Raw genomic sequence first — 26,729 nt, forward strand, 5'->3', positions numbered from 1 at the left:
TAAAAAAAAATTCAAAGCCTACATCTGGTGAAATAAATAGGCCCTTTATCAAAGTGACTGCAATATGTATCCGATTAACTTTTTGCAGCAGAAATTGCAACCAAATTCAGTTATTTTGTTTTTGTCAGTGAAAACAGACATAATGGGCGCGATTCTCCCAACGTGAGTCTAAGTGCTGACGCCGGAGTGAAAACCGGAGTGTTTCACCCCGGCATCTGAGCCCGCTCCCAGCCCCCTATTCTCCCTCCCCCGGGGGGCTAGGAGCTGTGTCGCGTAATTTACACGTGCTGGGCCTTGGCGCCGCGTAAAAAGCGGCGCCGCGTAAATAGAACATTACAGCGCAGTACAGGCCCTTCGGCCCTCGATGTTGCGTCGACCTGTGAAACCACTCTAAAGCCCATCTACACTATTCCCTATCGTCCATATGTTTATCCAATGACCATTTAAATGCCCTTAATGTTGGCGAGTCCACTACTGTTGCAGGCAGGGCATTCCACGCCCTTACTACTCTCTGAGTAAAGAACCTACCTCTTACATCTGTCCTATATCTATCTCCCCTCAGTTTAAAGCTATGTCCCCTCGTGCTAGACATCACCATCCGAGGAAAAAGGCTCTCACTGTCCACCCTATTTAATCCTTTGATCATCTTATATGCCTCAATTAGGTCACCTCTCAACCTTCTTCTCTCTAACGAAAACAGCCTCAAGTCCCTCAGCCTTTCCTCATAAGGTTTTCCCTTCATACCAGGCAACATTCTGGTAAATCTCCTCTGCACTGTCTGCACCTAAATGAAATGACGTCACCCGCGCATTCGCAGTTGCCGTCCTCCCCGAGGCCGCCCTGCAAGAAGGTGGCAGATGGATCTTGTGGGGCGGCGGAGGAAAGGAGGTCCTCCTTTAGAGAGGCCGGCCCGCTGATCGGTGGGCACCGATCATGGGCCAGAACCCATTGCAGCCCCCCCCCCCCGGTGCAGGAACCCCCCTCACCCCCCACAGACCGTCCCCCAGCGTTCCCACTGGCAACGACCAGGTGTGGACGGTGGCGACGGGAACCTGTCGTGTTGGAGCAGCCGCTCAGCCCATTCGGGCTGGAGAATCGCCGCTCGCCTTTTGCAAATGGCAAGCGGCGCTTCTCCCAGCAGCCAGCCGTGATTCTCACCACGCTGGTTTGGGGTGGGGGGGGTGGGGGAGGGGGGGAGGAGAGAATCGCGTGCGAGTGTTGGGGCGGCGTGGCGGGACACCACGCGCGGCGCCCCGGTGATTCTCTCACCAGGCGTGGGGGTGGTGGGGGGGGGGGGGGGAGAATCCCGCCCAATGCCTATTGCATTACTGGGATTTCCGGTGGCGGCAACGAGTGAGTGAGATTGACATTCGAGGGCTCTCACTCCGGCGGGATTTGAGGACCTGGTTCCCGGTTTTGCGAGGCTGTGGAGCGCTGAAAGGACGGCCACGGGGAGCGGGCAGAGCTGCATGGGCCTGCTTGAGAGCAGAAAGCAGCGCAAACGGGAGAGGAAGGGACAAAGACACGGTACAGGGGAAGCTGACCCGGGAGCAAAGATGGCGGACCTGCGGACCCGGCGATCCAGCAGGTGATAAAGAGCAGTTTTGAGTCGTTGAAGCGGGATAACTTAGACCCATTCAGAAGGCAGTGGATCAGCTGAAACAGAGACTGGATGCCCAGGCCGAAAAAGTTAAGGAGCTGGGGGAGGCGGGGGAGGAGCAGGCGGACGCGCAGACGATTGCTGCGCTAGAAGTCGACGGGTTGAAGGAGCGACAGAGAAGACTGCTGGACAGAGTAGAGGAGCTGGAAAATAGAGCCCGTAGACAAAATCGGAGGATCATCGGCCTCCCGGAGGGGGCGGAGGGAGGCGATGCCACAGCGTTCGTGGCGGACCTGTTGATGCAGCTGATGGGGACTGAAGCCTTTCCGCGACCGCCGGAGCTGGAGGGGGCACACAGAGTACAGGTGCATCCGGGGCCCCCCCCCCCCTCGCCCTCCCCCCTCCCCCCGTCCGATGGTGGTTAGGTTCCACAGGTTTGTGGAGAAGGAGCGGGTGCTGCAGTGGGCAAAGAGCGCTAGGAGCAGCACGTGGAATAACAGTGTCCTTCGCATTTACCAGTACCTAGGCCAGGAGGTGGCCAGGCGGCGAGCAGCCTTTAAACACGTTAAGGAGGTGTTGTTCAAAAAGGACGTGAAGTTTGGTCTGCTCTTCCCGGCCCGTCTTTGGGTTACGCATCAGGGCCAACACCACTACTTCTCTGAGCCCGAAGAAGCGATGGACTTTGTGAGGGATCAGAGGCTGGTCTCGGAAAAAGGACCCACGGACACAAGCTCGTGTCCGAGAATTACTGTTTGAAGGGACGCCTACTGCGCCTGGACTGCTGGTCGACTGTTTACTGCTTTAAAGGTGCCTTGTGGTGTATTTTTTGCGGGCAGTTTTTGCCTGTGGGGGATGTGGGGAGGGTAACCCGCCCCCCGTTTGATGTTTACATCTTGTTTGATCTTTCCCATCTTCGTGAGACTGCTCCAGTGGGTCGGAGTGGGGGATGGTGTGCTGGGGAGATGTGGTCAGGGAAACAATGGGAGTGACACAAGGGGGCGCCGGAGCGATGAGTCACCGGGCTAGCAGATTGGCTAGTCAAGGGAGTCAGGTGGGGGGGGGGGGGAGAATATAGCCGGAGGATGGCAGGGTGGGGTTACCGGGGGATGTTGCTTGGGGGGGGGGGGAAGAATTATTTTGCTGATGTGGGGATTTTTTTTATCGTGAGCAGGGACTGTGCAGGGGAGGTAAAGAATACGGAATACTTGGCAATCACTATCTCGGACCATGCCCCGCACTGGGTGGACCTGCAGGCCGGGGGGGGGGGGGGGCGAATTACCAACGCCCGCAATGGAGGTTAGACGTAGGACTGTTGTCGGAGGAGGGGATATGTGAGAGACTTCGGAAGTGTATGCAAAATTACTTGCAGGTGAACGATACAGGGGAGGTTTCAGCAGCGACCCTGTGGGAGGCGCTGAAGGCAGTAGTGAGGGGAGAGCTGATCTCAATTTGGACTCACAGGGTCAGGGCGGTCAGAGCAGAAATGGCAGATTGGTTAGGGAAATTCACCGGATAGACGAGGAGCATGCGGGGTCCCTGGGGGAGGACCTACTCAGGGAGAGACAGAGATTGCAGGCGGAAACTGGGGGTGCTATCCACGAGTAGGGCTGTGGAACAACTTAGGAAGGTGAGGGGAGTGGTGTATGAGCATGGGGAGAAGGCCAGCAGATTGCTAGCGCAGCAACTCAGGAAGAGGGAGGCGGCCAGGGAAATAGGTAGAGTGGTTGATGGGGAGGGGAGCAGAGTGGAGGACCCGGCAGGATTGAATAAGGTATTTCGGGACTTCTATAGTAAGCTGTCCATTTCAGAACCCCCGGAAGAGCCGGAGGAGATGAAAAGATTCCTGGATGGACTAACCTTCCCAAAAGTAGGCAAGGAACTAGAGGACGGGCTGGGGGCTCCGATTAGAGCGGAGGAGGTATTGGGGAGCCTAAAGGCCATGCAGTTGGGGAAAGCCCCTGGACCGGATGGATACCCAGTAGAGTTTAACAAGAAGTTCTCGGAGATAGTGGGACTGGTCCTGACAAGGGTTTTTAATGAGGCAAGGGACAGAGGGACCCTACCGCCGCCGATGTCGTAAGCCACCATCTCGCTGATATTGAAGCGGGACAAGGTCCCGGAATCCTGCGGGTCATACAGACCAATCTCCGTGATCAATGTGGATGCCAAGCTCCTGGCCAAGGTCCTGGCGATTAGAATTGAGGACTGCGTATCAGAGGTGATTGGGGACGATCAGACAGGGTTTGTGAAAGGCAGGCAGCTGACAGCTAACTTGAGAAGATTGCTTAATGTGATCATGATGCCCCCGACGGCCAAGGAGATGGAGGTAGTGGTGGTAATGGACGCTGAATAGGCCTTCGACCGGGTGGAGTGGGGCTATTTGTGGGAGGTGCTTGGACGGTTTGGGTTTGGGGAGGGACTAGTTAATTGGGTCAGACTATTGTACCAGGCCTCAAAAGCTAGCGTTAGGGCGAACAGGATAATGTCAGATTATTTCAGACTACACCGCGGGACCGGACAGGGGTGCCCACTCTCCCCGTTGCTGTTCGCACTGGCCATAGAGCCGTTGGCGATGGCGTTGAGAGCTATGAAGGGGTGGAAGGGAATGACTAGGGAGGGAGGGAGGGAGGGGGGGGGTGGAAGAGAGAACATAGGGTCTCTCTCTATGCGGACGACCTGCTCCTGTGCGTGTTGGACCTACTGGCCGGGATGGAAAATGTACTGGAAACATTGAGGAAGTTCGGCCGGTTTCAGGGTACAAATTAAATATGGCCAAGAGTGAGATGTTTGTGGTGCAGGCAAGGGGCCAGGAGAATAGACTGAAGGAGCTGCCATTTAGGCTGGTGGAGGAAAGTTTCCGGTACTTGGGGATACTGGGGCAGGTTGCATAAGTTAAATTTGACTAGGGTGGTGGAACAAATGAAGAGGGAGTTTCGGAGATGGGATGCACTCCCGCTGTCACTGGCGGGGAGGGTGCAGACTGTAAAGACTATTGCATTACTAATAGCACTAAACAAGACGAATATGAATTTGTGTCTAAAACCTACATATCCTGCAGAATTCAGCTTAGTCTGTGGCTGCAAGGGGAAACGGATCAGCATGGAGTGGGTCGAGAATAGGGAGGGAAGAGTTATAGAAAAGGAGGGAAAACCGATTATATATGGCTGCCATGAGAAAAACACAGACATACACAGGCTGGGGCAGAAGAGGGAAACAACAATTATCAAGAATCAATATCTGATCCAAGAAAGTTGCACCTGAAGGCACGGTAGCACTTGCTTCAAATGCCAGGGTCCCAGTTCGATTCCTGCTTGAGTCACTGTCTGTGCACAGTCTGCATGTTCTTCCTGTGTATGTGTAGGTTTCCTCCGGTTTCCTCCCACAAGTCCCGAAAGATTTGCTGTTCGGTTAATTGGACACTGAATTCTCCTTACCTGTACCTGAACAGGTGCTGGAGTGTGGCGACTACAAGATTTTCACAGTAACTTCATTGCAGTGTTAATGTAAGCCTACTTGTGACACTAGTAAAGATTATTATTAAAAAATAATTTTGTTCCACAGCTTCAGGAACCAAATGAGATGTGACCCGGAGGGAAGCATTAGATGGGCTTCCTCAGATGTTCACGTTTTAGAAGAGCTTGGACTTTATAAGCACAGCAGAGTGCCGTTAAATGCAAACTAAAGATTTTGCATCAGAGAGGAAAACCCAAACCACAGAAAGCAGCTTTCGCAATAGTGGAGATGAAACAATTGCATTTGAATTGAGGTAATGAAGCCCTGAGGATAGGCCACGGTATTGGTAAAGTTTTGAGTTATTAATGGTAAGAGAAAGCAGCCACTGCCCTGCTGGCCAAAAACATGAAAGTAAAACAAGTTTGGAAGAAACAATATTTCCACTGCCTCATAGAACAGCCTGGACATCATGATGTAGCAATCCAGCCAATCCACTGGACTCATGGTTGTCATGCACCTTGAAGGACACTGATAAAGCCACAAGTGATAGTAGGGTATCATTCATCGAGTACCTGATCATATTGTCTTTCTCCTCCTCCTTGTCCTTGGATATAGTTCCAGCTTCATTTTCTTTCTTAACGATTTTAGGTTCCTCTGTATTTTCTTGCTTCGACAATCTCTTCTGTAAAAATGGTGGCCCTCGCTTATTCAGATTTGGTCTTCTAGGTTTCTGGATTAAAACACACGTTAGTTAAAAATAGACCAATATTTCCCACAGCATTTTACTGGTAATAATTAGGAAAAGTGCTCTGCATCTGTACCAACCCTGTGCAGTTCATAAAACAATATACCTTTCACTGTCAAAACAAAGAATACCTCCAACAATACCTCATGATTATAATGGTACTGTGTGTTGTTAAAGACCTAGAAAAAGCTCACGTTATTTAACATTCCAATAATTGATACATTGTCAACAAATATATTTCTCATTTACAATAATCATAGTAAAGCAATGTCTGCTTTCTCAAATCTTTGGCAGAATAGTAAGCAATAAGTTGCCAAAAGCAAACAGCAACCGAGAAGAACATCTTTTTTTTAAAAATTCTTTCCTGAGATGTGGATGTGACTGGCAAGGCCAGCGTTTATTGTCCACATCTCAGGAAAGAATTCTTTTTTTAAAAAGATGTTCTTCTCGGTGGCTGTTTGCTTTTGGCAATTTATTGTCCATCTCTAATTAATGGTGGTGAGCCACCTTGTTTTTTAAAAATAAACTTAAGAGTACCCAATTAATTTTTTCCAATTGAGGGGCAATTTAGTGTAGCAAATCCACCTACCCTGCACATCTTTGGATTGTGGGGGCGAAACCCACACAAGCACGGAGAGAATTTGCAAACTACACACGGACAGTGTCCCAGAGCCAGGATCGAACCTGGGACCACGGCGCTGAGAGGCATCAGGGCTAACCCACTGTGCCACCGTGCTTAGCCACCCTCTTTACCAATTGCAGCCCCCGAGATGAAGATATCTTCAGTGCTGTTAGACAGGGGTTTTCAAGATTTTGACTCAAAGACATTGAAGGAACAGTGGCATATTTCCATGTCAGGATGATGAATGACTTGGAGGTGCTGGCGTTCCCAGGTACCTGCTGTCCTTCTAGCTGGGAGTAGTTGTGGGTTTGGACGGCGCTGCCCAAGAAACTTTGGTGTGTTGCTGTAGTGAATCTTGCAGATTATACACACTGCTGCCATTGTTCACTCCTGGTGGAGCAAGTGAATGTTTGAGGTGGTGGACGGGGTTCTGATTAAGCAGGCTACTCGGTCCTGGATGGTGTTGATCTTCAAGTGTTGGAGCAGCACTCATCCAGACAAGTAGAGATGTTGCTTTTTCTTTTGATAGGATGTGGGCTTCCTGGCAAGGCCAACATTTAATGCCCATCCCAAATTGCCCTCGAGAAGATGGTGATGAGCTACCTTCTCGAACTGCTAGAGTAATTTAGTGTAGGTATGCCCACATTGCTGTTAGGGAGAGAGATTTTTGAATCAGTGATAGTTAACAGTTGTATCGTTCCAAGTCAGAATGGTACGTGACTTGGAGAGGAACCTGCAGGTGGTGATGTTCCCATGCATCTACTTCTCTTGTTCTTCTAGATGGAAGGGTTTGTGGGTTTGAAAGGTGCTGGCAAATGAGCCTTAGCGAGCTATATTGCACCACTGGCGTATCCCTTATGAGCATTGGGCAGGGCTTGGGGAGACAGGGGGTGAGTCACTCATTACAGAATACCCAGTCTCTGATCTGTTCTTTCAGCCACATTAAATCGTGCAGCTGGTTCAGTTAAGCTTCTGGTCAATGTTAACCCCTGGGATGTTGACAATGGGCAATTCAGCAAAGTAATGCCATTAAATAGGAACATGGGAATGGAGTAGGGCATTCAGCTTCTTGAGTCAGAACCACCATTCAACTAGATCATGGCTGATCTTCCATTTCATCATCCCACACTATTCACATACCCCTGATACCATTGGTTCCCAGAAATCTATGATCAGCCATGATTGTACTGAATGACTGAGCAGGCTCGATGGGCTGAATGGCCTATTGATGTGTTCCTATGGACCTCTTGTCTTGAACATATTCAAAAACTGAGCATCCACTGCCCTCTTGAGGGAGAGACGTCCACAGTCACCACCTTCTGACTGAAAAATTTCCTCATCCTTCCTGGATCCACCCCATAGAACCTGTAAACATTTTATATATTTAGATTTGGTCCACTCTCATTCTTCTGGACACCACAGAATACTGGCCCAGATGCTCAATCTCTCCTCATATGTTAAAACTGTCATTCTAGGATTAGTCTGGTGAACCTTTGCTGTACTCCCTCTGGGGTCAGTATATCTTTCCTTCGGTCAGGAGACAAAATGGCACACAATACTCCAGATGTGGTCTCACCAAGGCTATCTATAACTTCAGCAAGATTTCCTTACTACTGCCCTCAAAACCCCTTGATAAAGGTTAACATACTATTTGCTTTCGTAATTGCTTGCTGCAGCTGCACGTTAGCGTTCAGTGACTAATGAACAAGAGCACCCATTTCCCAATCTCTCCCCATTTAAGAAATAATCTGCATTTCTACTTTTCCTACCAAAGTTGATAACGTCACATTTTTTAACATTAAATTCCATCTTGCCCACTCACTCAGTCTGTAAAAATCCCCTTGAAGCCTCTTTGCATCCTTTGCTTGATTCACATTCTCACCAAGCTTTGGGTCATCAGAAAACATAGAAATATTACATTTGGTCCCTACATCCAATTCATTGCTCTGTATTGTAAATAGCTGGGGTCCAAGCACTGATCCTTATGGTACTCCACTAGTCACACCTTGCAACACTATAAGATCATAAGACATAGGAGCGGAATTAGACCACTCGAGAATGATCCATTTCTCTCTACTCGGTTTTCTGCCTGTTAACCTCTGTCAAGGGGAGATGGTCATATTCTCTCTTGTTGGAGATGATCATTGCCGGCACTTGTGTGGTGCAAATGTTACTTGCCATTTATCTGCCCAAACCTGAATATTGCCCAAGTCTTGCTGCACGCAGGATCTGAAGAGGCGCAAATTGCACTGAACTCTGTGCAATCATTAACGAACATCAAGGATTCTTTAATGCCACACTCTGTCAAATGCTGCCTTGGTGTCCAGAGCAGTTACTCTCACCTCACCTCTGGCATTCAGCTCATGCGTCCATGTTTGGACCAAGGCTGTACTGAAGTCTGGGTCTTTGTGGTCCTTGCAGAAACCAAACTGAGTTTCAATGAGCAGGTTATTGCTGAGTAGGTGCCATCTGATAACACTGTTGACAAAACCTTCCATTTCTTTGCTGTTGGTTAAGAGTAGACTAACAGGGCAGCAATTGACATATTGTATTTGTTCTAGTTTTTGTGGTCAGGACACACCTGGATAATTTTCCACTTTGTTGTAAGCTGTACCGGAACAGCTCGATTAAAAGCACAGCTTGTTCTGGAATATAAGTCTTTTGCACCAGGGAGTTACCAGGGTTCCTGGCTTATGCTGTATCCATATGAAATCAGCTGTTTCTTCACATCACATGAAGTGAATCGAATTGACTGAAGGCCGGTTTCTGTAATAGTGGGAACCGAGAAAGACGTTGAGATGGATGATCTACACGACTCTTCTGGCTGAGGATGGCTGCAAATGCTTCATGCTCGTCTTTTGCATTCAGCTGTTAGCTCTGCCATTGAGGACAAGCATAAAGCCTCTTTCTTTCATTAGTTGTTTCATTGTCCACCACCATGGCCAAGCCACTCTTGCTGATAAACATTGAAGTTCCAAGCCAGCTACATTTGGAGCTCAAAACGATACCAAACAATACAAGGAAAAATTGTAATGTTAAATATTAACAACAAACATTAACTACTCTTTGAATTAATGTCACATTCAAGTTGTTTATTTTTAATTAGCCAATATTCTGAAATAAACCTCTTCAGAATTGCGGGGCATTTGCCAAGCAGCAAGTACTGTCTTGGGTTCTTCAAATTGAACTGCTAATTTAGGTTCCTCTAGCTTGGCATTTCCAAAACTGGCTTCCGCAGGACTCATGCAGGCCTTCCACAGTACTCGTCTAAGGTTTCCACAGTAAGTCCAGCCATTTGAAAAACGCTGTTCCTCCAACTTGTCCAATGGAAGGCAGTTATTGCACTGCATTGGCAACCGATAGGCTGACGAGTCCCATCAACAGTCAATGCACTAAAAACCAGTCTCCAACTGGACGAGCTGGAAATAGTGACAAATTCAGCACTGAAAGCCACAAGAAAGGCAGAGAACGAAGATGACCAGATGGTGGAGCACAACATAGGGCGAGGCAGACAGCAGCTAAGGGGGAGCGCAGGCCAGGGCAGGAAAGAGGCGAGAGGGTGCGCAGAGTCGAGAGGGTACATGTGAGAGAAAGTGATTGTATGTGATGAGACAGTGTGTGAGTGTGTGTGTGTGTGTGTCTTATTTTGGTTGCTTGTCTGTATGCGTGTTGCTAACTTTTGGTTGGTTCAGTTGGCTGTTTTATAACCTTTGCTCTAGAGTCACCAGGTATCTTTATGATACCACCACAAGGTTCAAGTTCGAGTAATGATCAATAACTCAACACACCAATTAGTAAGATTCAAATCAAAGCACATTTATTATACACAGTAAATCGCTACTCATGCATAAACTCGACTTTCTAAGCTATTTCTATCACTAACAGGCCAATACTTAGCTTCGGACTGGCCCACCAGGTCAGGGGAACAAATGGCCTTTCGTTCGGGTTCTGAGTTTGCGGGATTCAAAAGCTGGTATGGACTGATAGCTAGGAGCGCCTATCTCGTAGCGAACGTTGACTTGAGACTTACGTTCTTTGGAGGCAGCTGGACAGGTCACTGTCAAGGGTTGATTCACGTTGCCGAGTGACCCTGTCAAGAAGGACAATTTGAACTTGGGGGCTTTACTTTATACTCCCCAGGGGCTTCCCGCCTTTTGGGGCGGACCCCGTACCTGGTTTCAAGTGATTGGGCTTCGTTCCAATCGCTTGGTTCGATTTCTCCAATACTGGAGCTGTTCCCTGATCGTTGGGCGGTCTTTAAGTGTCTGTTAACCTCTTTTGTGTTGGCTTCTGCTGGCGCCGAGGAGTCTGGCTTGGCCTAGTTTACCTCAAATGTTTCGATTGTTCCCGGGGATCGCTCATTAGTATGTAGATGGCTGCTACATTATTATGCCGATGGTTGCTTGTGTCGATGCTGTCTGGGCTTTTGCAGAGTCTAATACACAGTAAACTTGCACCTGCTAGTTTCTGCCTGTGTTGGCTGAATTTTCCTTCAGCCTTTGCTGTTCTCCATTTTACGTCAGGAATTGGCCAACCCAGGTGGCTACAGTGTGTGTGTGTGTGTATGTCTGATATGAGAATCTGGCTCTTCAGCAGTGCTCCTAATATTTAATGAATATGTGAGCAAAAGAAACAGTATCACTCCTTCCATTAAAAATGATAAAAATGTAAGCATTTGTTAAATAAGAGAATTTTTTTAATGACAATAAGTGCATACATTTAAAAATAGAAAATGCTTTTATCAATTTGGGTTTGTACGTTTTTACCTATTGCACAAATACACAATTTTTTGTGGTTTGACTCGTCAACGTAAGAAGACTGTTCCTTAAGGTACCATCAGGACTCTTGAGAGGTCAAAAGAGTTCTATGGCTGGAACTTTGGGAATCTCTACTTGGAATAGTTTACCATCTTCTCCAAGGGGAGGAAGTGGTATTGTTGCTGGATTAGTAATCCAGAGACCCAGGGTAATGCTCCAAGGACCTGGGTTTGAATCCTACCACGGCAGATAGTGACATTTGAGTTCAATAAAAGAATTAAAAGTCGAACGATGACCATCTGGTTCGCTTATGTCCTTACCTGGTCTGGCCGACATCGAACTCCAGATCCACAGCAATGTGGCTGACTCTTAGAATGCCACTCAGTTGGGCAATTAGGGACAGGCAACAAATGCTGGCCTTGCTGTTGCCATCGGCACATACTGTTCATACTCACCATCAACCAATGTGTCCAACATTTCAACAATTGTGATACTCAAGGCAGTCAAAATAAACATCAAATCACGATTAGTTCTATCGGATTGTGCAGTTACCTGTGGTTGCGTGAAAGGCAATGCCCTGGCAAATAGCACAGCTGCTTCTGGTCCAACTGCTGGCTTGGCTTGCTTCAGCTCTCCATCATGGTGACTTTCATTTGCTGAACACAAAGAAATATACTTCTTAAACACGTTAACAAACTTTAGTACAATCTATTATGTATGATGCTGGAAAAAAATAAGGCATAGTCTCACATTCTCAACACGTGAATTTGACATTGCTCAAGAATTAGTCTCCGCACAAAGAACTGTTTGCTTGCTCGCTCAAACTGGTCAAGAGAGCAGTGTTAATTTTATAATTAATTCAAACCAACAGCTTCTGGAATCTCGAGCAAACCACCGAGTTCTGATTGGGCTTATTAATAGTGCCCGAGAAATAGAGAAATTAGGAGAAGAGAAAAGCTGCAGCAACCACAAGAGGGTTGTCAAAGATGACTACTTCTCTCTAGGGTTTTGAATCGGCGTTTACAAACAATAATCAGCAGAAAGGGTTGGCAAACGTGAAGAAAGTATTGAAATAGTTAATAAATATTTAAAACTACCCATGAAATGACCAGTTCCGAAGTTTCAATTTGTATGTAACAATCATATTCTCAAAGTGAAATCTTCCTGCAATCATGCCAATCGAAATCCCTTCAAGACTGCATACATGTTTCTACTAATATTTCATGTCCAGTACTCGTTTTCAAATCCATTGTCAAAGTCTTTCAAATTACAACTAGTGAATGCTTTGTAGTGTTTTAAAACATACACAAGTTACAAGGGCATGGGAAAAATTGAACCTAATTTTAATACTGGTACAGCTTTATTAAAAATACTGGTCGTACCAGGACCTCGAGTCACTCATAGTGAAACTAAAGTGGCAGAAGAAAAATGAAGTCCCTGCCCGTGCCCTCACTTGTTTGGATACCACATCATTCCCCAGTACAGACGTGGATAAACAATATGGGCTGCTATTAGCTGTTAGCAAATCAAGAGTACTGTCCAACGTTAGCCTGTAGCACATATATCTTAATTGAGAAATCGCCATTCTACACATTTATGCAGCTAATTTTGCTCACCTTTATCTCCAAACGGCCATAAAACCTCAGAGAAAAGTGCATTCTGTCAGTGTGTAAAACACAAAGGAATCTGACGGTTATGGGAAAATTCAGACAAGACAGAATCCAAATACATGTCTATTCCTAATCCATATCCACTTGGGATTGAAATTCCATGATAATCAATATGCTCTTAGAAGTAACATCCGTCCTGATTTATACACATCGAGGAACTATTTACTGCGAATGCTGAATAGAATGGAGTATAAAAGGAATACTTCAAATATAAAAAATGTCATCCAAGTTCCATTAACCCTGTTATGTTATAACTGGGGGATGAAATGCAGAAAAGAGAAGTCCAGCTTTAATTCACAGAACAGCATATAGAACAAAGAATACAGCACAGGAACAGGCCCTTCGGCCCTGCAAGCCTGAGCCAATTGCGTGTCCTATCTAGACTAACCGCCTGTATCCTTCTGTATCCCATCTGTTCATGTGCCTATCCAGATAAGTCAAAAAGATCACTAACATATCTGCCTCAACCACTTCACTTGGCAGGGCATTCCTCGCCACCTTCACCCTCATGTAAAAAAACTTCCCTCCGCACATTTCCACTGAAGCTTTCCCCCTCACCTTGACCTTGTGCCCCCTTGTAATTGTCATTTCCGCCCTGGGAAAAAGCCTCCAACTGTTCATCCTATCTATACCCTAATAATTTTATAAACTTCTCTCTCCAAGGCCTCCACGTTCTTCTGGTAGTGCAGTGACCAGAATTCGACACAGTATTCCAAATGTGTCCTAACTAACGTTCTATATAATTGTAACATAGTTTTTGAGCTTTAATACTCGATACCACGTCTTATGAAGGCAAGCATGCCATGTGCTTTCTTTAGTACCATTTCCATCTGTGCTGCCACTTTTAATAATCTGTGGACCTGCACGCCCAGATCTCTGTGTGTCTCTATGCTCCTGATGGTTCTGCCATTTATTTTATAGCTCCCACCTGAATTGGATCTACCAAAATGCATCACCTCGCATTTGTCCAGGTTAAATACCACCTGCCACTTCTCTGCCTAATTTTGCAGCCTATCGATATCCTGTTGTATTCTCTGAATCTTCATTACTATCCGCAACTCCTGCAGTCTTAGTATCATCCGAAAACTTGCTAATCAGACCCGCTATGCTTTCTTCCAAGTCATTTATATATATTACAAAGAGCAGAGGTCCCTGAACTGATCCCTGCGGAACACCACTAGTTACATATCAGTTTCTTTGGTTCATCCTTTAATTTTGTTATTAAACAGGAGACTTTAATAATACTGCACTAAGAACTACTTTTTAAAATTTCAATCAATTACATTTAGGACTCTTCCTTTGTAGCTGCACAAATGTTTAAGCAGTTAAATCAAAGTACACGATGAAAGCAGAAGAACTTGCATGTGGCGCCTTTCCTTGGAACATAGGAATAGAAGGGCATTCAGTCCCTTCAATCTGTCCTTCCTTCAATTCGATCTTGGCCACCTATATCTCAATTCTATTTCTCTGCCTTTGATCCATATCCTTTGATACCCTTACCCGACTCAGTTCTACTGATTAGTCTTGGAAATGCCAAATGACACTGTACCCACAGCCTTTTGGAGAGGGAAGCCCACATTTCCATTTTGCTTTGTGTGAAAACGTATTTCCTGATTTGACTTCTGAATGGCCTACCTCTGATTTAGAGATTGTGCTTCCTAGCTCTGGATTCCACAACCAGAATATACATTTTCTCTGGACCTAGTCCATACCCTCACCTTTTTAAACACCTCAATTAGGTCGCACTCGAACTTCTAAATTCAAGGAAATAGAAATCAAGTTTATGAAATCTATCCTATCTTGATGGTCTAGTATAATTCTGCACTGCATCTGCTGCAGAGCCAATATATCCTTCCTGAGGTGGTGTTTAAAACTGAATATTACAAGGTTCTGAAGTATGTCATGATATAAAATACATACAAGTCATAATGGCATGGAAAAGATTGAGCCTAAATGTAATACTAATACACCTTTAGTATGCAGCACCCAGAGATTTGGTACAGTTATGCATAACTTCCTCCCCCCTTGTATTCCAGTCTCAAGGCTGTACCTGTGCAAAAATTTGCATGGGAACCTTGTCAAATGCCTTACATGATCTTACAATATCCGGAATATGTTCACAGTCATAATCCTCAGGATTGCAGAACCAAGTTCTACCACCGGGAAAAGGAAAACTTTGGATCACTATCGAATGTACGACCCAAAAACATGCATTAGTGTCAAAAGTGAACATGGTAGCACAGCCATGGTAGCATTTGGGGGGCAAGAAAAACTGTACAACGGTTAATCTTTCGACTCTTGCATGATGAATGATCACTTGCTCAAGATGCCAGAGGGCTGGTGACACCTGTGAAACTGTGCCAGAGGAATGAGTATGGCCAAGAGACAGAGGCAGAAAACTGTTTAGGATAGGGGTGGATAAAACTTATAAAAACTTGTATCATTGAAGAAACCTCAGCTGCACACCTGCTAGTTAATTTCCCACATCCTCTATTGCAGTTGTGAAAATTTAATCACGTCACATGTTCCACACTAGAAAATATTTTTTTGAGCGTCACTAGTTGGCGCTGAAAATTAATTGCCTGTAATACAGCGATGTTACGTGTAATAGCAAGTCCTGCTTTGCAAGTACTTCAACAAGGCATAGCAAAATATATATAATTTATATTATCACAAGTAGGATTACATTAAACTGCAATGAAGTTACTGTGAATTCATAAATGTCCAGTTCACCGCATAGCACCTCTTTCAGGACTTGTGGGAGGAAACCGGAGGGAACCCACGCAGACATGGGGAGAACGTGCAGACTCCGCACAGACAGTGACCCAAGCCAGGGATCGAACCTGGACTCTTGAGCTGTGAAGCAACATTGCTAAGCACTGTGCTACAGTACCGCCATATGACCTGGCAGGGAGTGTCTTCATGGACAAAGACATTTGGGTGTATTTTGAAACAGAACATGATCAAACAATTACGATCAGCTGAAGGAAAGATGTTTTTGTTTCCCTTTTGGGAAGTAGGAGAATAGAATGGAAATAAATATTTCGACCCCATAACATGTAGCCAAACCCATAGCCATGATATAAATATCAAACCTAATGGCAGCAGCATCTGCTGCCAAACTGATTCATTTTTTTATTTGTAGAGCTATTCAGCTGTAGAGCAGTGGGAATCACGTTAGTGTAAAATGGCTTGATTGATTGTTGTAGTTCAAGATTATAACATGAACAAATACCATTCAGGGCCATAGATGCACTCGATTATGCTGCAGATGCAGTGACTTTCCTCCAACTTTCGACTCCTGTTACAGGGCTCAGCTTTCTGCAATCACAGATGTGATTATAGGATTTGTAATGCTGGATAAATCTGAAAAGTCTACGGTTGTATTTCAAGGATTTGATTCAGAACAACATTAGCAATATTTAACCAAGTGGTTACAGGACTCTAACCACCCCCCCACTCAGAACTCGAAATACTCCATTAATATGTCATATGCAGCCTGCCATGTGTAAATCGTATTACTACACATTTCCAATTGGACGATACATGTTTTAAGGAAATGTTTAAGGTAGCATAATAATATGACGGATCCATGCTTTGCCAAGGAGCACAAAGTGCTGACAAGTTCCTCCTGCATTCTAATTGAAAAGAAAAATCAACAGTAAACAGCACAATAAACTGGCCATCAACACAGAGCATGATCCAGACTCAAAAGCTTCAGGGCGCACTTAAAATTCCAATAATCTCTCCTGCTGTTGTTCACATCAGTGAATGGTGTCACTGTGAGAAACACACATGGCAACCCCAGATCAAAACTTGCAAGAGTGGAACATTGCAGGGTCAGGGAATATATTTGAGAGAGCGTTTGCTACATTTTAGATTGACAAGAAAGTCGGGGGTTATGGTGAAAAATGGAGGTTGAGCCACAATCAGATCAGCTATGGTTTTACCCAATAGCTGAACAGGCTTGAGGGGCTGAATGGCTACTGCTAAGACTTAGGCATGGCAATTATGTTCCAAATTAAACCCGTGGGGAGTGCTTCGTCGTTGAAAGCAACTTCCTTCTTTAAGGCTGCATAATACACAAACTTCACTTTAAATTTTCTAACTTACTGATCCCAAAGAAGTGAAGGAGTGCTGGCATGATAGAGTACCTATCTGTCTGTTATAATTTGTGATAACTTCTACTAAACAGAATGGCCATTTTTGGTTCTCCTTGGCTAAAATGGAAATATGACGGAGGTGCACAACTGGCGGCAGTGCGTCAGCAGCCATTATACACTCTGATAGATTTTTTGTTGCAGTAGCCAATTAAGTCAATGCACTACTAAGCCAAGTTTTATTTCCAGTGACAGTATCCCCAGATACAAGGGTAAAGCTGCAATTTATATCTACATTTATACTTTTGCAGCGCTGACCATATCAAATGTTTGGGACTGCAAATTAGATACTTGATAACTTAGAACCATGGAATTCCTAAAGTGCAGAAGGAGGCCATTCAGCCCATCGCATCTGCACCAACCCTCTGAAAGAGCTTCCTAGCTAGCCGCCCCCCCCAACCCCCCCACCCCCCCTCTCCCCTCCCCCTGTAACCCCACCTAACCTTCTAACCTGCTCATCTTTGAACACTAAGGGGAAATTTAACATGGCAAATCCACCTAACTTCACATCTTTGGACTGTAGTAGGTAACTGGAGCACCCGGAGGAAACCCACGCAAACACGGGGAAAAGTCCAAATTCCACACAGACAAGTCACACAAGGCCAGAATGAAACGCAAGTGCTTGGCACTGTGGGGCAGCAGTGCTAACACAGTGCCACCCCGTTTTGGGGGCTTTGCTCTCAAGAAACAGGTTTCACGTTTACATTTGCAAATCAGTACTTTATAAGATCAGAAAATGACGTACAAACTTAATTTGGAAAACCAAAGATGCAGATGTGAAATTCCATTTCACTTTACCATCAGTGGTGAACAGTTCAATTAAATGAACAGAATTTAAAGCTCCCGCCCACTGTTTCACATCCACCATTTAGTTCCAATTCGCACGGGTCACATAAAAAAAAGGCCACTTGGGGATTTAGTTGCTAACATCTATTGCTCGTGGTGAGCCATCAGGCTTAATTTGCCACCATTAAGGCCTGCATTCACAAATGCTGTGAGGTAAAAGATTCTACGGTACCCTTCCACTGTCAGACTACAGTCTCCTGGAGACTACAGGAGAGGAAAATAGGGAAGAAACAAAATAGGATTACGTCTCAAAAACTGCAGTTGGGCTTTATAGGGCTTTATAAACATCACACTTGTTTGGCATTATAAAGATTCATTCTGTGCAAAACTAATATCAGTGTCAGTAGGATCTATGCATGAGGTCCCCAAGGTGACTGTGGCTTGTGTGGATGAGGTTGTCCTTTAATGAGGCATCTTAAGAGAGTTGGAGCATGTGGTGCACACAACCAACCCTCTGCCAATTTTCTGGCTTCGCTGCTGAGAAGGATCAGGAGACCGCAGTCTCTTGATTTTTACTTCTTCAAATGAATCTTCCCCCAATATTCGCATAGGCAGTTCCATAGAGCCTGGACAAAATTAGCAATTCAAAATGCATCAAAATCACAGGGGTGAAGTTGACAGACACCAATCAGTAATGTTTCCATACTATTGCTTTTTTCTTCGCTGTCAATGATTCCTTTCAAGTCAGGAGATGCGAAACACAATGATGCCAACGGGCGAAGAAAATGTTTTGGGGAAGAACAAACAAAAGAATAAAACTCCAGCCAACATCCTAGGAGGAAAAATGGGAAATATATGATCTACTCTTGTAAATTTGAAGTTTGCGGTTTTTTCAAGCAGATTTAAGTGATTTTAATAGAACTCACAGGAGGGCTTTTTTGCACAAGCTCAAGTCGAATTTAACAAATGGCTTCAAGTAAGCAAGTTCAAATATAGTGTAGGCTACGTTGAGGTTTTAGAATCATAGAATACCTACAGGGCAGAAGGAGGCCATACGGCCCAACACTTTTGCACTGATCCTCTGAAAGAACACTTTACCCAGGTCCGGCCCACCCCCCGCTACATCCCCATAACCCCACTTACCCTTTGGATACTAAAGGGCAATTTATCATGGCCAATCCACCGAAGCTGCACATCTTTGGACTGTGGGAGGAAACCGGAGCACCCAGAGGAAACCCACGTAGTCAAGGGACGAGCATACAAACTCCACACAGACAGTCACCCAAAGTCGGAATTGAACCAGGGCCCCTGGTGTTGTGAGACAGTGCTAACCACAGTGCCACCATATTTGCTATTATTGAACCTCCATACAACAACCTCCTGGGCCACTTGTCTTGTCAGCTTGTCTAACGTTTTAGGATTAAGCTGAAGTGAAACAAGTGAAACGGAAGCGGCAGTCTAAACTCCAGCCAAAGTTCAGGGTGCACAAGTTAAAACCAGGTCATGAAGCTGAACACAGACAGCAGAGAAATTAAAAGCAATGATCACAAAAGTTGCAGATAGTGTTTGGCCTGGCAAGGAGATAGGTATTAGAATTGGTATGCAGCACAAGCAATTTAGCAGGATACACAAAAAGAGTGCTTCAGGTTACAATATAACAAATCATTTTGCACTACAAGAGTTATTGAATAACACTAAATAAAGGTTATTTATGAATGGCCCAAATAGAACAATTGCCAATAAAATACACAAGTTTTTCTCGGGTAATATTATACATTAAAATAAAAAGAATACCACAGATGCTGGGAATCTGAAATGAAAACAGAAAAGGTTGGAAATGCTCAACAGGTCAAGCAGCGTCAGTGGAGAGAGAAACAGAGTAAATGGCCCAAATTTACCATCCGTGATGAATGGGCAGGCTGACATTCATCATGCTGACAGCTGTCCACAAACCTCAAGCGGGCATTTGAATGGCAAGCTACACAATCTAAACATAATTTCTGGCATAGCATCCTCTTCTGAGGCTTCTGAGAGTAGGAAAAGTAACAGCGAGTCTCTTCAACCAATTTGACTAAAATCTTCACTGAACTGAAAGGATTAAAAATCATACAAGCGGGAAAAAAAAAAAAAAAAAAAAAAAATCACACAAGCTGCTCGCTGCCAAATTTTCTAAGACAGCGATGAGAAACCAGTTGTTTAAACTCACCAGATACCATTCAAGGACCCTTGGTATATTAATTAAAGGGAGGCTGTAGTCACACAGCTCATACACAAAAATTCATCATTAAGCAGCTTCAGGTCATGTGTGCCCACTAACACACAGGAGAATGGAAAGGCAGTATACATCACTGGTCAGGCACATTTTTATCTTACATGTGTCTAGAAGTTATTAGATAAGTAGAGTCGAATACATGCAACTTTTGTATTTCTATTTTTAAACTTGCATATGCAGACTCTGGGAGCTTCTGCTTGATTTATTCTGTGGTAATGGTGAGCACTGAAGCCTTAGTGTCCAACTTAATGCAAAATCCAGGCCAAAGCTCAAGGTTTCATGAAAGGTCTTGACCAGAAACATTAACTCTGTTTCTCTCTCCACGTTTGCTGCCTAAATTGATGAGTGTTTACAGAATTTTCTGTTCTCTTGTATACATTTATCTTAAACATATCACTTAACATAAAACAATAAATCATCACAATGTGATATAAAGCAACTTCACTGTGTCACTGCCAAAATGCTCAGAATTCTCAAGCCAAACTGACCTATTAGTATGGAATTGTGTTCAAATTGGCAGCTAAAGAAAAACTCCATTCCAAAAGCCTGGGATGGTTCCTACCTTGCCAGCGCTCGGACAGGCTAGGGTATGCTGCAATACCAGAAACCACCATGAAGACAAACAGGAATACAATTAGGCTCCGCTGCAATCTTGATAGTTGTTTCCATTTCTAATTTGAAAAGTGAATTGTATTTTAAAAAGATATAGCACAGTTGAAACAAGTTTAATTATTTTTCAGCTTACGATGGCACATTCTGAACAGTAAATGGTCCTCTATTTCCTCGGAATAGCAATCTCTGGCGGATTGCCACTCTCGACAGACTTACAATTTCGCCCCATCTCATCCAACCTTCCTCACTCGGGCTGAGTGAGACAGGAGCAGAAAAGCGCGCTCCCAGCTGCATCAGCTTGGGAGTCTCTAGGGCGCAGGGAGGAAAGACACGGTGGAATGATTTTATATCATGCCATAAAGGAGATGTATAAAGGGACAATTTGAAAGGAAAAAGTAAGTTTCAAAGGCAAGTGGTTCAGACAATGGGGGTGGGTAGGGGTGCAGGAAGGGGTGGAGGGGGGAACCAGACTGGGTTGGCGGTGCGTGTGGTATGGCAGAGCCGCTGGGGTGTCGCGTGTGTGTGGGGTGTCCCGTGCAATTTAAATCACTTTGTCAGATGGTTCCAAGCTTCTGGATAATTTCCAGATAAACCTTTATGTGGGAACTTCCCAGAGGGATTCCCCAGCGCATCACTGGGGTACCCCCTAAAAGCGATGCTGGGGAACCTAGGAGGTTATGGGCCAATATCTTTTTTTTTTTTAAATCATCATTCTTTCTAAGTTTCAGGAGCACAGTATTTTCTTCAGGTGAATTTATTTTACTTTCCACCGATAAGTTTCCCTGCACCACGTTCTTTCCCCAGCCAATAGAGCAGGCTGGAGGCTGACTCAAAATCCATCAAAGTCACCCTTCAGTTATCCATCCAGAGATGTGCAAGGTTAGCATGAGTCACGTATCCTTGATTTTCTATTGGTGCTGGTGGAGCGCATCTATCCTCCATTCAGAAAGATCACAGTCAAAGTTAGTGTTGGAATATCGACTAAGGGACAAACCCATACGTACAGCATGAGAAATGCATTGCTATGTGAGTCTGTTTGCAAATCCATTTCTGCTGGGGATGGGGGAGGCCAAAGGATTACAAAGTAGTTTCTTCCAATTTTGGGAAAATTCAGTCGGATTTGAACCGCCGAGCCTTGTCTGAATGCAAATGCTCATTATTGAACCTTAGCTGACGTTTTGCTTTCCCTAGCCCAGGTTTCCTGTGGTTCCGAGATAGATCAGGATATAAACAGTGTCCCACTGATCACTATATCAGACCTTTACACTTCAACCATCAAAAAAAACAGCTCTGAAAACTAGTCCTCGAGGCCCAAAAATAAAAACCCATCTGCATTCACAAATGTTATTTGGTTTGTCCTGTTCCCGTTGTGTGGGGCTGAAGATTTGGAAAGAAGTTACTTTAACATTGTTGTCTCATTGGTAGATGAATCCGACAAAGGGGCATCGTAAGCAAAAGCAGCAAATTAGTGGGAATGTGCCTTTATTATATAAATGGTCGCCGAGCTCTGAGGCATGCAAGTGCAAACAAAATGTTTGGACACCCTGAACCAGGCAAGTGGGACAACTTGAGGAAATAGTATTGCAGCAGTTTCAGCATAGAATATTCTCTCCCAGTGCAACAATAAGTATACTCATATTAACAAACAAAAAATCCCCTTACTGCTTCCAGTCAAAAAGCGGCACAGCTAAGTGGGACCCAGTCTCAATATCGATTCAGTCCCCAGTCTTGGATAACCACTGCATGGACAGTGTAAACTCTCACTGAACTGTACACTTAGGGAAATAACCCGAGAAAGCCCAGTTGATCTCCTACGTAGATTCCAACATGCAAAACACTTAATGGAAGCTTCTATTCATGTATTCGGCATCACCCTATCAGGAAATTCTGTCCCATCTTCCAACACTGCGTGAAGGGCAGTGAGGTGTTTAGTCAGTCTTTTCACATCATACTACACACAACCAAGATACGAAGAGTGCAACAATCTGCTGATGACTACAAAAACATCAAAACCTGGAAAATAGTGGCACTGAAGACCAAGCATTTCCCACCACACCCCCATCCTTATTCAACAGACCAACAGTACCATTAAAAACAGGGCCCGATCAAATGGCTCTTGGTACAAACTAGTCGCAAAATAATGAAGCTGTTTTGTCCCTTTTATTGGAATAAAGTCATTCTCTCCGAACTCAGCCAACGGCTTTATAGCTACTGAGGAAGAAAACTGCATGATTCGTCTTACCCGCCAGCAGGATTGCCTCCTCCAGGTCTTCCTGTTGTCATAGGTCCTTCCAGCCTGACTACCCAGCGTCACTGATATGAAGTCCCTCCGTTGCGGTGAATACATCCTTCAAATCTCCTGGGAGGATGACGCTTTCCAGTACACTGCAAGTTGATTCAATGGAAAAAACATTGATACTTGCCTTATTTTTAAACTTACAAGAGTTCCATGGGAACAATCACATTTGCCTTTCTCAATACAAAATAAGATATTATAGTTCTCAAGGTTACATCTGTTCACAAAAAAAAAACTTTGTATAATGCATGATGTTGCAATCCTCATAAATGTGCCTTGGGGGCGGAGTAGGAATCAAGTAGGCAGAAGTAGGAGGAGGAATGCAGCAGGAAGCCATTTAGTCTCTCAAGCCGGATTCTCTCATTCAATCAGGTCATGGCTGATTTGTACTTTAGACTCCATCTACCCACCTTGGCTCTGTAACCGTTAAAAAAAACTGTTTTAAAACTGATCTCGACTCAATAACATTTTTTGAGGGAAAAATATTCCAAATGTAACTTATCAATGAAGAAGTGTTTCTTGACATCACCCCCAAACACGAGCGGAAAGGTTATGCCCTTCTGGTGTCCCCCGCTAGAGAAAAATAGGAGCAGAAGCGCCAACCTTTCCCCAATTCTACAATAGCCAACATGAATCTTCAAATCAATGTCGGTATGATCCATGACCGTCTGGTTTCTTTAGACTAAGCAAGGAACATCATGGGTTGCAACATTTTTTTAAAAAAGGACACAATCCAATGTCAGCCCTTGGTTAGCAAAAAATAATTAGGGAGGGTTGAAAGTATCATTTGCATCTTTTCTAAAAAAAAAGGCCATTCAAGTCAGGGTTTTGTTAATTCACAGGATGTACCCACTTCACCATTCCCACTTCTATTGGACTTTCTGGTCTAGAGGCTAAAATTGAAAGTGCTTTGTGCAGCATATAGCAAACATAGGCAACAGTAAAACAGTGGTTATGTTATTGGACGAGCAATCCAGACTTTTGAAGTAACAACTCAGAGTCAAGAGTTCAAATTCCAAGGCAGCTGGGGATTTGTGTTCAATAATAAATAAATCTGGAATCGTGTCACTGTTGTAAGAAACTATCTGGATCACTCATGTCCTTACCCAGTCTGGCTTGAATGTGATGGACTCTCAGCTGGTCTCTGAAATGGTTTAGGAAGCCAGTTAAGGGCAACGAAGGATGGACATTAAATGTTGGCCCCGCCAGAGACATCAACCATTAAGAAATTATTTTTAAAAATTACTTTAACACTCAAATTTCTGGTTTGCACCCCAGAATCTTAGCAATTTTCGTACCAAAGCATATTAATAGCCATTTCACCAGTGGCAGGGGAGGGCAATCAGATAGCTCAGTTGACTGGACAGCTGGTTCGTGATACAGAACGTCAACAGTGCAGGTTCAATTCCCATAACAGCTGAGGTTATTCATGAAGGCCCCGCTTTCTCATCATTTCCCCTTGCCAGAGGTGTGGTGACGCTCAGATTAAATCACCACCAGTCGGCTGTCAAAGGCAAGTCGTGTGGCAACATCTACATTTTAAGATAAATTTAAAACATTGAAAGTTGTTCATAGCTAAGAGTGGTGAACTTGGATCATTGCAAGTTTCACACCTGGACCATTTTAAAATATATCTTGTACAGAAATGATGGTCACATTCAATGCTGGCTCAGCAGATTTTCTTAGTCACACATTTCCTAAAATCTCAAATAGAACATAGAACAATACAGCACAGTACAGGCCCTTCGGCCCACGATGTTGCACCGAAACAAAAGCCATCTAACCTACACTATGCCATTATCATCCATATGTTTATCCAATAAACTTTTAAATGCCCTCAATGTTGGCGAGTTCACTACTGTAGCAGGTAGGGCATTCCACGGCCTCACTACTCTTTGCGTAAAGAACCTACCTCTGACCTCTGTCCTATATCTATTACCCCTCAGTTTAAAGTTATGTCCCCTCGTGCCAGCCATATCCATCCGCGGGAGAAGGCTCTCACTGTCCACCCTATCCAACCCCCTGATCATTTTGTATGCCTCTATTAAGTCTCCTCTTAACTTTCTTCTCTCCAACGAAAACAACCTCAAGTCCATCAGCCTTTCCTCATAAGATTTTCCCTCCATACCAGGCAACATCCTGGTAAATCTCCTCTGCACCCGCTCCAAAGCCTCCACGTCCTTCCTATAATGCGGTGACCAGAACTGTACGCAATACTCCAAATGCGGCCGTACCAGATTTCTGTACAGCTGCAACATGACCTCCCGACTCCGGAACTCAATCCCTCTACCAATAAAGGCCAACACTCCATAGGCCTTCTTCACAACCCTATCAACCTGGGTGGCAACTTTCAGGGATCTATGTACATGGACACCTAGATCCCTCTGCTCATCCACACTTTCAAGAACTTTACCATTAGCCAAATATTCCGCATTCCTGTTATTCCTTCCAAAGTGAATCACCTCACACTTCTCTACATTAAACTCCATTTGCCACCTCTCAGCCCAGCTCTGCAGCTTATCTATATCCCTCTGTAACCTGCTACATCTTTCCACACTATCGACAACACCACCGACTTTAGTATCATCTACAAATTTACTCACCCACCCTTCTGCGCCTTCCTCTAGGTCATTGATAAAAATGACAAACAGCAACGGCCCCAGAACAGATCCTTGTGGTACTCCACTTGTGACTGTACTCCATTCTGAACATTTCCCATCAACCACCACCCTCTGTCTTCTTTCAGCTAGCCAATTTCTGATCCACATCTCTAAATCACTCTAAATGTTGAGAGATTTGCCCATGAAGCCCTTTAACAAAGGGAAACTGGGAAAACTTTACATCTGGCGACAAATATCACCCAATTTTCAATTCTATTCTCCTTTGTGTGTTTACCCAGCAATGCCTTAGACGCAGCTATGTTGTTCAACTCATCTGGTCCTTGTGATGGCAAATTCCACATTCAAATCACCCTTTGGGTAGAGAAGTTTCTCAAAATTCGCTACTGGATTTATTCATGACTATTAATATCTACAATCTCCAGCTTTGGTCTCCAAACAGAAACAGTTTCATTATATTTACCCTATTAAACATTTTAATAATCTTATAGGCCTCTATCACCTTTCTCGTTTCCAGAGGAAAAAGCATCAGCCTATTCAAAGCATCCGTGATAGCTAGAAACTCTCAATTCTCATATCTTTCTATACATTGCTTTGAACCTTCTCCATTGCCTCTCTATTCTTTTTTACGATATGGGAGATCAGAAATGTGCAGTTATCCAAGTCGGGTTAAACCAATGTTCTATATCTCTCTGCGTTTCAAATCTATCCCTTGAAAAAAGGAACCCTATTGCTTTCCTTTATGGTCCTATTAATCTGTGTTAATATTTTGAGTGGTGTGTCTGTTTCTATCCCAGCTCCTGTATCTCACTTAAGATTATTATTTTCAACAAGTGGGGAGATGGTGGCACAGTGGAAATGTTACTGGACTAATAATCAAAAGGCGCAGACGAATGCTTTGTGAGCATGGGTTCAAATCCCACCAAGGCATCTTTTGGCATTTAAATTCAATGAAGAAACTGGAAGAAAAAAAAACTAGTCTCAGTAATAGTGGGCATGAAACCCATCTGGTTCACTAACGTCCTTTAGGGAAGGAAGGCTGCCATCCTTACCTGGTCAGGTCTACATGTGACTCTCGTTGACTCCAGACCCACAGCACTGTGGTTGACTCTGGGACAATGAGTGCTGGCCTCACCGT

The 26,729-nt window shown here is 44.5% G+C and overlaps 1 protein-coding gene across 1 annotated transcript in view; it reads right to left on the reverse strand.

Moving 5' to 3' along the window:
- Positions 1 to 26,729, reverse strand: part of man1b1b (mannosidase, alpha, class 1B, member 1b) — a 77,964-nt gene that overhangs the window by 47,879 nt on the left and 3,356 nt on the right. The window contains exons 2-5 of the mRNA XM_072488265.1: positions 22,920 to 23,062; positions 20,628 to 20,736; positions 11,730 to 11,833; positions 5,626 to 5,783 (exon numbers count right to left, since the gene is read on the reverse strand). Coding sequence (XP_072344366.1) covers positions 5,626 to 5,783; positions 11,730 to 11,833; positions 20,628 to 20,736; positions 22,920 to 23,024 — 476 coding nt within the window. The 5' untranslated portion in view covers positions 23,025 to 23,062. The remainder of the gene's footprint in view (positions 1 to 5,625; positions 5,784 to 11,729; positions 11,834 to 20,627; positions 20,737 to 22,919; positions 23,063 to 26,729) is intronic.

Source organism: Scyliorhinus torazame, chromosome 22 (assembly GCF_047496885.1).
Source record: "Scyliorhinus torazame isolate Kashiwa2021f chromosome 22, sScyTor2.1, whole genome shotgun sequence".
NCBI lineage: Eukaryota > Metazoa > Chordata > Chondrichthyes > Carcharhiniformes > Scyliorhinidae > Scyliorhinus > Scyliorhinus torazame.